At 47.3% G+C, this 11,593-nt stretch overlaps 1 protein-coding gene across 1 annotated transcript; it reads left to right on the forward strand.

The window, feature by feature from the left end:
- Positions 1-884: 884 nt before the first annotated feature.
- Positions 885-1,329, forward strand: PtA15_5A629 (uncharacterized protein; the record flags this gene model as incomplete). The annotated part of the gene is made up of 2 exons (XM_053169410.1): positions 885-919; positions 990-1,329. The coding sequence occupies 2 exons, from the start codon at positions 885-887 to the stop codon at positions 1,327-1,329; spliced, it is 375 nt and encodes a 124-aa protein (XP_053020610.1).
- Between the last annotated feature and the right edge of the window lie 10,264 nt (positions 1,330-11,593).

Genomic DNA, 11,593 nt, shown 5'->3' on the forward strand with positions numbered 1-11,593 from the left:
TAGTGTGAGGCTCACGTTCAGTTGCACGGGAAATTCATCCAGCATGGTGGTGGGTTTATAATTTGCACTTGGTTTGAAACAGGTTGGAAACTGTTTTGGCCCCTGTATCTGCACCATCAAGATATTTTTTTTTATTTCAAACTCTTTGAAAACAATCCCAAAATCATCCCAAAACTGGTTTATAATTGGGCCCTTAGTTAAGCTTGGGTCCTGGGGCCGGGTGCGGCGGCGCAGCCGCCTTGTGCTCTAGTGTTATGTATCAATAAAAAACTCCAGCCTCTTTGCTGAGACTGCTCCAGAGCATTTGTCTCATTTCACATAAACAAGCACCCATTTTTGGTGGTGGTACTGGGACAAGACAGCGTGTCGTGGAGGCACCATGGTTGAATTGGTCTCACTTATGACAAGGACTCAGTTTGATAGGAGACAGTGTGTACGTGGCAGTATCGTCTTTCCCTGCTGGGATGACAAAGGCAGCTTTAACAATACCTTGGCTCAGCCTGACTGTTAACATCTGCATATTGTGACCTGGATCACACACAGTCTATGTAGGAGGCTGCGGTCATTATCTACTCCACATCATAAGCTTATCTCAAGCTGTGGTCTACTGCGTGGCCAACCGGAGTCTTATAAAACCACAGGTTCACTTCCTCTCATTTCACCACCGTGATTACTCTACCCATTCGGAATCTTGAATTGACCACCAGTAACTTCTCTAGGGCTCTACCTCATAATGTTATTCCTAAAAATGCTTGTCATAGTTGAGTTCTGTTGCTTGCTCTTCCTTACGAGTATGAGAAATACCCACAACTGACTCAATTTTCATAGGCTTCTGCTGTCATTATCCCGGCTTTCGCAAGACCTATGGAAGAATCAGCTCAAACATGCCGTTTGGGTGGCTGGAATCCGAATATGGCCGGTAACGTGAAGCATCGTTGACCCAGCACAGAAATAAACATTGCCATCAAAGAACCCGTTGGCGCTACCAGGTCCATCGAAACGCAAGTGGCCCGACTCGGCTCCGCGCAAGCTGATCACTCTCAGCTAGAAGCGAAAATTGATCAAAGACATTATCATCAAATCAAAGATTTGCTTGCAAGTGAGCTGGCCCGTGGAGCAATATGGGGCGCCAGCATAGCTGCTTTACTTGCGTGGGGTGCTGCGAGCCTTAAGCCCAATGGTGATTACTTGTTGGCAAACTACATGAGTTTTGGGCACCAGCAGGTGTTTTATACTGTTTTTACTTTTCTGGTCACTTATGCCTGGTTTGTTGGATCCTCCGACTTGATTATGTCAAAAGCATCCAAAATCTTAGATGTGAAAAAATAACAAATTTGCCCATAAGCATCACCAAAACAGCTTTTTCACCAGTCCCTCACACAGTTTCTGGCTCATTTCAGTTTTTTTTTTTTTTCATTCCATCTTTTTTTATCTTGAATTCCACTAAAAAATAAAACACAAAAAAGCCAGATTTTACCTACTGGATCATATTATATTAGAAACTGTTTCCTTGCTTGTTAGATAGAGTTTGATTTCACCCTTACAGTCATGAATCTTCATGAATCCATCCAATATCAGAGTCATGCCTGTTACTCCACTCCCCTGTCATGAGAGACCTCATTGTTCTGACTATTGAGTCCTGAGAACACATGCATTGTTTGAGTTTCTGTTGATTTTGAACACCCTCAATATGATTTTATAACAAAGCATAGGCAACTGTTTCTCACTCGCATTAAAGCCAAGGGTGATTAAAGAATGCACCCATCACTTCAGCTACAGAATGGCAATATGGAATCTGGCAGAGTTGTATTTAGTAATCACACTGGCAAAATGCTTATTCATGCTGAACTACATGTCCAATCTACTCTTGTGTTCTGCCTCTGTGGTGGGCTATGGATTTTTTTAGTCCCCCAGCCTTCTTGTTGTTTTAATTCTTCAGCCCCTAAACCTTCAATCCTGGTTCTAGTTGCCTAGGATGACCCAGGAGCTTCACCTATAAATACTCAAGCCACCCAAGTGTGGGATAAGGTTGGTACTTCTTCCCTCTCCTACCCTTTTTGTCTATTTACACCCTCTGTGTGTTATGGTCTGTTCTATGGAGAGGAAGACAGAGTGGAAGATAGAGTCTGGAGTCTGGGGTTCTGGGGGTTCTGGATCCAAGATGAGGAAGAGGCTTGGATCTCCAGCCTCTCAAACCTTGAGTATGGTCCATGACATGTACATGTGAGTCTGCGCTGCGGAGCCCGCGCTACGGCTCATAACATTATTCCCCCTTTAATGCCCAAGCCACCCCCTTTCTGGTTGATTAATGAAAAAAAAATAAAAAAATCCTCCTCTTTTGGCTCTGCATTCTGTCCCTGGGAAGCATTAAAAACCCAGTGGGAAAAAGCTTGCCCTCTCACTCTCTTCTCTGCATCCTCCAATGCCTGGCGGCTGCCTCCGGAAATTTTGAGTTGAACTCCGCCAATAGGTCTCTGCTGCTCTTCAGGTTTGCCTCTGGTTCCCACAAATTCTCCGCCGGTCCAAATCCGCGCCAGCTGACAAGGTATTGATTTTTCCGCCCTCTCCGCCGGCTGTCCATTATGCCTTTGACCTCCCACTCATCTCCGCCTTTGACTGTTACCAGTTCCGGGGTCCGCCGCTGTTGGTGGGTAATTTCGTTGGGCTTGTGTTTGCGGAGTACTGACACGTGGAAAACTGGTTGGACTCCCTGCATGGAGAGCGGAAGGGTCAGTTTGTAAGCGGAGTTTGAAATTCTGCTAGCTATTGGAAGTGGTCCAAGCCAGCAGTGTTCAAATTTGGGGCTGGGGCGGGTTGTTGAGATATTGCGTCCATCTAGCCAAACCTCGTCTCCACTGTTCCATTCCGGTTTTTCCTGCACTCCGCTGTTTAACTGTCTTTTCATGGCCTCTTGCGCCGCCTTCAGACAGTGCTTAAGATCTTCCTGTACCTCCACAAGCTGGCGGAGTCGCTCCGCCACTGCTGGTACGCACTGCTCCGCTGATGGAACTCCGCTGTACAATGGGTTGAATCCGTAATTTGCCTTGAATGGGGACACCCCTATTGACGTGTGGTTGTTGTTTTTGTGCGCAAACTCCGCCATTTCCAGAAGCGGAGCCCAATTTTCCTGTTGGTAGCTCACAAAGTGGTGGAGGTATCACTGCCAGTATATTTGGCTGGGATGAAGTCATCCCAGTTTAACTGGGATGCACTCAACTGATTTAAAATGGGTTGATCTCATGCAATAAAATATGAACCCAAGGGGGTTACCTGGGATTTATATTTCATCAGTTGAGATCAACCAAGTTTAAATTGGTTGATTTCATCCCAGTTTAACTGGGATAAGCCCAACCCAGCCAATTATGCTGGCAGTGTATTGCTCCACCTCTTTGTTTGCAATTTCCAACTGTCCATCTGTCCTTGGGTGGTACACCGTAGATGGTTGGAGGCGGATGCCAAGTTGGTTTTCCAATTCAAGAGTGATTTGGGACACAAAAATGCTCCCTCTGTCGGAGACAATAGTTGTTGGAGTGCTGTGGAGTTTCCAAACGTGCTCCACCATCAGGTCCGCTAAATGCTCCACATTTGTGGACTTCCTGCAGGGGATAAAGTGCACCATCTTTTTCAGGTGGTCAACAACAGTCAGTATGCTGTTGTAGGAGTGGGATTCAGGAAGGTCTGTGATGAGATCATAGCTGATGTCTTGTCAGCCTGTAGGTAACTAACCGTGTCTGAGAGGGTTGTTACTAGCAAGATGATAGTGTAAGATGCCAAGGATGGGCCAATGGGTTCGTGGTAAGACCTGTAAAAGGTTTCACTCTATCAGTAATCTTGACTGAGAGGCTTGCTCAATTAAGGTGCATCCAGATCAACACAGGGTGTTAATAGGCATCTAAGAAATAACTCAACTTGGGTTCGTGGTTTTACCTACAGAAAGGTAAGGGTAATCAAGAGTTGATGTTATTCCTGAATTGAAAGATGGTTGAGAATGAAAGCACTGTTTAACTATAGTATGGGTTAAACTTTGCTGTAATAATATTCTGAGGGATAAACAGTCCTGGGGGGCATGTTTATATAGAGGGGAAAGAGCAGGAGGGAACATGAGGCGCTTGGAGGCGCTTCAGGACCAGGGGGGAACTGGAAGCGCTCAAGGGAAGCAGATCCTCATGAGGCTCAACATTGGAAATGATCAAGGAAGTGTAATGATCAGTACTGATCCTAGATCAGTAGCAGTGCACACTAGCTGATCATAACCAGCCATTGATTCCATTCAGTGCTCTTTGAATTGGATTACATCATGTATTGTTTATGTATTCATATCATAACCAATATGTTATGTAAATAGGGACTGAGGCGTAACAGGGGATAAATGAGTGATACCTGTCTTGGGGTATTTCACGTGTACAGTAATATTACAATGTATTGTAATCTTACTGTTTGCACGTAACTTAACTCTTATAACAACAGTACATTATGGTGACTGTATTTAACTATGGTTATCTGTAATGTGATGTATAACAAGAGTACATTCTTAAGCTTGTATCTAATGATATACATATGTAATAAAGGTGTAATAGAATGTACTATAAGTAATTTGAACAATTGCAGGTACTTGGTACGTGTAAGGTACTGTGACATGTACTCTGTGGCTGACATGTCTGTTCACGGCCCTGCCCGAATTGGCAGCAGCTCCAGTGTCCCAAATGGCTGTGGCATTGAGGCTTTAACCTGTTGGCAAGAATCACATCCATCCACGTGTTGATTGACAAACTTCTTCTGGCCGTTCCACACAAAACTCTGCCAGACCAGGGCAAGGGCAAGGGTGTGGGATTGGCCTGGGTGGCCCGCCGCTTTGCTGTCGTGTCAGCTCTTCAATATCTCCGTCCGCAGTGCTGGGTCCGCCGGTACGACTATCTGTCCTTTCTTGTACAAAATGCTGTCTGCCTCAGCGTATCTGTTCTGGTTTCCCGCAGAGGTTCTCAAGGATTCCATCCATCTGGTCAATTGTGCGTCAAGGAGGTTCTCAAGGATTCCATCCATCTGGTCAATTGTGTTCCCTGATTCTGGTGATGAGCTCCTCATCTGACATGGCCGGTCAGTCCTCTGCCTTGTGCTCTGCATCCGCTCCTAGGATGTCAACCTCAAACCAATGCTCCGCCTCTGCCAAGTCAATGGATTTGTCCTCAAACCAGGATTCAAACTCTGATATCTCGGCAAAGGTCCGCTGCGTGATGTTGTTGGGCTTCAAATGCTGCCCAAAGGTCAGTTTCTCGCCAGGGGCAGGGGCAAGGCCCGGTCTTCTGGAAAGAGCATTGGGTTTGGTGGCTTGGCGGCCCAGGAGGAAGATGATTTCGAAATCAAAGCAACCCATGGTTTCTGCCCAACACGCCTGTCTCCAAGTGAGCTCCTTGGTGGTCATGAAGCTTTCCAGGTTCCAGTGATCCATGTAAACAATGGCGTTCAGGTGGTGCGGGTTTCCCTCAAGGTACTGCTGCCACTCTTTGAAAGCGGCAACAATGGCCAATAGCCCCTTGTCAAAGATCAAAGATCTCATAGTTCTTCTCCGCCTGCACCAATGATTGGGATAAGTAATTGACGGGGTGGAGTTCTTTTTCTTTGTCGCAGACTTGAGACAGGACTGCTCCAAGCGGGAAGTCGGAGCAGTCGCATTCCAGGATAAACGGCATGTACAGGTCCGTAATCTTGAGTATTGGAGAGCAGGTGAAGGCGGTCTTTAGGCATTCAAACGCGGAGTTGCATTTGTCGTCCCAGACAAAGGGGGTTTTTGCTTTGGTCTGGTATTCCCGAGAAGTGGAGGACTTCCCGTCGAGTCTGGGAGCCTCCCAGATCTCAATTCACACACCCAAATTCTTAATTTTTGACAAAAAGATAAGTGTTTTCCCAACCCTACATTTTATTGATTTCATGTGCACTGGTTGATTTTTGATAGGTGTCTTAATTTAGGATTTAGAGGGGCATCTAGAGCTCTCTAAATGACGACGGGAAGTCATCCAGTGGTCAATGAACCAGCGGTAAAAGTTGGAGAATTCAATGAACTGCTGGAGTTTTGTAACGTTCCGCGGTGCGGGCCACTCTGTCACCGCCTTCACTTTTGCGGGGTCCATTCTAATCCGGTTACACGCAATTAAGAGTCTGAGATATTCCACCTCCAGTTTCAAAAATTCACATTTCTCCGGCTTCAGGCATAATTTATGCTTGCTCAGGGTCTCCAGGATTCCGTTGACTTCCGCCATGTGATTGGAACCTTTCTGTGTGTACACCATAATTTCATCAAGGTACGCGGCAGTGTCCTTTCCAATTCGTCCAAGGAGGATGTCTTGCATGAAGTATTGAAAGTATCCCGGCGCTCCTGTCGGTCCAAATGGCATAGTGAGCGGAGCAAATTGCCCCGCCTTGCAGATGAAAGCTAGCTTATCATCATCTCCCTCCGCAATGCGGAGGTTTCCGTAGGCATTGCAGAGGCCTAGTTTTGTGAAGGTGTTGGCGTTTAGTAGGCTTTAAACCAGGTCCATGGTCAGCGGAAGGGAATAACGGTTCTTCACTTTCAGCGGGTTGAGTTTTTGGTAGTCAAAACAGGGGCGGAGGTTTCCGTCCTTCTTCCCGTTGAATAGAACTGAGGCCGCCCATGGTGATGTGGTTCTCCGGATTGTTCTGCTGGCCAGTCCTTCCGCAATCAGTGTGTTGAGTGCTTGGTTCTCTGCTGGTGAAATTAGAATGATCCGGCTTGCTTGCGGTGTGGCTCCGGGGACTATGTCAACACAAGAGTCATATTTTCTCCGTGGCGGTAGGCTTTTAGCGCTGGATTTTTGGAACATGTCAATGAATCTATGGTAGCACTGCAGGACTAGTTCTTTGGCGGTCCGCACTGTAATAGCAGCCTTTCCCACCGCCGCTAGCCGGGCAGAGGTCGGCCACAATGTCTTGGCGGCGCTTATCTCTGCAGTGTAATGTTCTAGGAGAGAAAGGGGCTTGCCAGCTGCTTTGGAGAATGATGGCGGAGAAACTTTATTGGACTCACATTGCGGGGGTGGTAAAACACACACCCCCTTGTCACAAATCCTAGCTTTCCCCATCATGGGCCCTTGGCCCTCTGTTGAGGATGTTTTTGGAGTGGACAAAACTGCAGAGGCAGTTTCAATGTTGGATTGGCTGGGGCAGAGTGTGCGGGTGGTCCAGTCAATTTGGTGTCCGTGTTTGCGGATCCATGGCATCCCAAGAATGCCGTTGTACGTAACGTTCAGTTGGGTGATGATGAATTTTGATGGGAGGGGTTCTTCATTCAGGGTCAGGTCAATCTCATACGCCGCTCAGGATGTGGATCCATCAAATCCCGAGACGGTCCGCCTTGAGGCGGTGGCGTTGCGGAGTAATCCCGCCGCGGCGGTGTAGGATTCACTCAACACGTTGTGGGTCGCTCCAGAATCAATCAGGAAGGAGGCAGGGGGTAAGGGGGCCTGGGGTGTGGCTCTGGGAGTTGTGATTGTGCAAGAGATAAAACATTGGGGATCAATTTCATTTCTGTTTAAAGTTTGACTGGCACCAATACTACAAGACAACTCCGCCGCGCTCAGTAAGGGCACAACCTTCATTGCTGAGCACCTCCATTTTTTGACGAGTTGGCCTGGCCTTTTCCGCCTTTATCTGCTGGTCCACCTCCGCCTATTGCCGCCATCCCTTCCACTAGTTGGCGGATCTGATCCTCCATTGCCGCAATCCCTGTAATTGGCATTGGAAACAGAGTCCTTCCTGCATCATCCGGGCCTTCTTGGATTCGGAGAGTTGTCCGTTTAACACTGATAGGTCCATGGTGTTGGGGTCAATCTTCTGTTTGGTCGGTCCTGTTCTGGTCTCCACTCCGCTCATTGCCATTGTCAGCCTTAGAGTCAACACAGCTGACCTAAAATCTGCCTTTACATATGAATTACTTCATATCTTTTTCATCTTAAGAGATAACCTTGTTTTGACTTCATATTCTGTTTTCCCATGCAATTGTAACCCTAGTTACAACTTACCACTTCTTTGTAACTCTACTCCTTCCCTGAGTTCTTGAGTTATGGTGCGCATGCGCAGTTGTGATGTGGCAGCGCTACCAGGCGCGCCAACCACTTGTACATATGTAATTATGTAAGCAAACTCTGAAAATTTTCGAATTCAGGATCTCCCCCCCTGCCTGAGGAGGATCTACAGACTTCAGCACACCAGAACCATACCCCAGAGACACCCAGGATCACTAATCAGAGGCCACTTCACTCCCAGTATCACCACAGTATATTGACAGTAAGTACCCTCTTCTACTGACCTTGATTATCTCAGAAGAAAGTCTGTTGCTCTTGAATGCTCTCTCCCTGTTACTGTTTCTCTCTTCTGCATCAAAAGATCCACAGGTTATCTCTTGTTAAGACCTTTAAAACCAGAGCAGAGTAGTCATCCTACTTCTGATTCCCACCACCGTTTCCTTGGTGTGAGTGGAGACTGTTGCATCTCTAGCACAGTTGGCAGCCTACTTTCCCAGGTAGAGCTTGGCCCATATTTAATTATAACTCAATCAGATCAAGTTTCTCTCTTCTATTCCTCTTCTCTCCCCTGCTTGTATTTCTTTATCCCAAGAAATTCAATCAGTGTCCCCCCCTTTTTCTTGTGTCCTGTTGTCACAAAAGAGACTCAGGCTCACAGCCGTGTCAAGCTCTAGTGCCAAGCTAGCAACTTCATTAACAGTTGCAAATTTGGCGCAGGAAACGGTGAGCCCCATCTGGATGTCCCGATTCAGGCCCTAGCAGTACTAGCTGATCAGGGTGGGGATTTCCCATCCCGCTGCGGAAGTGTGCTGGACAAAGGAGTGGGTGTAGTCCGCCACAGACCCAGTCTGCTTCAGCGCTTGGAGGGCCCATTCTGCCTTTGTCTTCTTTTCCGGGTTGAAAAACATGGCCCGGAAGGACACCGTGAACTCCGCATAGGTGCGGATCCGCTGCTGCCTGGTCGAGGAATGGGGCGGCCCATACGCCTGCGGTTTGAGTCATGTACAAGGACACAAATAGGACTCGTGTTGCGATTTTTGGGAACAAAACTTTTTTCACGGTCATATGGACGCCGACCTGCCAGCAGGGCATAGCACATTGAATCGAATCGATTCGAGTATTTGTATTCGAATTTGATTTGAGTCAAATAATGCCTGGGCAAATTTAAGCTCAAATATTCAAAAAAATTCAAATAATGGCTCAGAGGGGCGCGTAGAGGGCCAATGCAAGCTGCTCTGGGGCCCAAAAGCCCCAGATGAGCTTGCACAGGCCCTATACCAGCCCCTTTGGTGCAACACAAAAAAAATCTGCCTCTGGCACTTTGAAAAGTGCGTCCGCCACTACAAAAGGTGCGTCTGCCACTATCAAAAGTGCGTCCACCACTATGAAGAGTGCGTCCGGCACTATCAAAAGTGTGTCCGGCAGTCTGAATAGTGAGTCCGCCACTATCAAAAGTGCGTCCGCCACTATGAAAAGTGCGTCCGCCACTATCAAAAGTGCGTCCGCCACTATCAAAAGTGCGCCCACCACTATGAAAAGTGCGTCCGCCACTATGAAAAGTGTGTCCGCCACTATGAAAAGTGTGTCCGCCACTATGAAAAGTGCGTCTGCCACTATGAAAAGTGCGTCCGCCACTATGAAAAGTGTGTCCGCCACTATGAAAAGTGTGTCCGCCACTATGAAAAGTGCGTCCGGCACTCTGAATAGTGCGTTCGCCATTATGAGATATGCCTCTGGCAATATTATAAGCGCCTTTGGCACCATTGTATTTTTGAAGGATGACCCCCTCAAAATTATATGGCCCAGAAATGAGCCAAAATAAGTCAAAAACACAAAAAATGCAATTTTTTGGTGTTTTTAATGTATTTTGGAAGTTTTTCAGTCGAATATCTCTGAATACTCAAATATTTGACAAATCAGTATTCAAGGGGCCCAAAAAACGCGTCAAATACCACTTTGCTATGCCCTGCCTGCCAGGCAAACATCTCCGCCGCCACTCCGCGTTCTCCATTAAACTTGTTGGGTTGGGCAACCTTGGGGGCCTTGTTTGTGGCTACCTCCGCTCCGGCGGTTGGTGGGGGGAGGGGTGGGTTCTGATTGTGGAATGCGTCCTCCAACTTGGCCTTGGCCTGGCGGCATTTTTTCTCCTCTTCATCAGCCTTCTTGGTGATGTTGGCCAGTTGTTGTTGGAGATTGGCGGCTTCACAGGCATCCAATGTATTGCTGATACCAAGGGTTGGGTGTGATGTTGGAGCGGGATATCCAAGGTATCTATGAGTGGAGTTGGGTTTCTGAGAGCAGAGTGTGGGATATTCAAGGTTTTGGAGTTGGGATATTCAAGGTTTTGGAGTCGGGATATTCAAGGTTTTGGAGGCGGAGCAATCTGGTTCTTGTTGGTCTGTTGGGTTCTTAGTCTTTGTCTCTGTGAAGTACATCCTGAAATATTTTATGGTCTGTTCTATGGAGGAAGATAGAGTCTGGAGTCTGGGGTTCTGGGGGTTCTGGATCCAAGATGGTAGATTGCAGGATGAGGAAGAGGCTTGGATCTCCAGCCTCTCAAACCTTGAGTATGTTCCGTGACAAGTATGTGTAGTCTATGTACATGTGAGTCTGCACTGCAGAGCCCGCATTACGGCTCATAACACTCAACACTGGGTCGCTACGCTATTTCAGCGCTACGCGTTAGCGTAGCGGAAAAAAGCGCCCATCTATTTTGCATAGCGTTAGCGCGCTGTTAGCGCCGCTACGCTGCGCTAATTTTCAGCGGCGCTAACAGCGCGCCAATTCTTTGTTAGCGTTAGCGCGCCGCTACAGTCGCTACGCTACGCTGCGCTGCGCTACACCGCTTTTAGCGGAAAAAAAGCCCTTTTTTCCCGCTAAAGTGCTGTAGCGCAGCGTAGCGCGCGCTCTTTTGCGCCCTGCATGCGTAGCGTTAGCGCAATTGCGCGCATCTGCGCTAACGCTACGCTATCAGCTAAAATAGCTGCGCACCGCGTGCGCATAGCGTTAGCGCATATGTGTGCAATTGCGCTAACGCTACGCTAAAAAATAGCGCATTCGCGCTGCGCTACGCTACGCTAACCGCTATGGTTAGCGTAGCGACCCAGTGTTGTAACACTGCAGCAGCAGCTGAGAGTAGGGTGGAAAGTGGGAGGAGTGGAGGGATATTTTCATGTTTCTTCATGGGAAATTAATCCCTCATTCTCCCTATGAGTATCAAGCCCTGATGTAAGGTACCAGGACTTGGCACAATGGATGGTGCCGCAGTCCATTCACACCAGTTAACAACTGGGTTAGAAGATTGAGAACTAGTTAGTGCACACCACACATGACAAGAAAAATATAAGATACATAAGCACTTCATAATAAGCTCTATGTATTTAGCTCCTCATCACTATCTCCCAAGTCTACTACTTCACGTCTTTCACTTAGGCTCACTTCCACATTTTTCTAAACCACCCACCCACCCTTCTTCAAGAAACAGAAGAGAAGAGGAATAGATTTTTATTATAGAAATCATGAGGTCAAGAGAAGGCACATGAAATAAAACATACACC

Source organism: Puccinia triticina, chromosome 5A (genome assembly GCF_026914185.1).
Source record: "Puccinia triticina chromosome 5A, complete sequence".
NCBI classification, from domain to species: Eukaryota; Fungi; Basidiomycota; class Pucciniomycetes; order Pucciniales; family Pucciniaceae; genus Puccinia; species Puccinia triticina.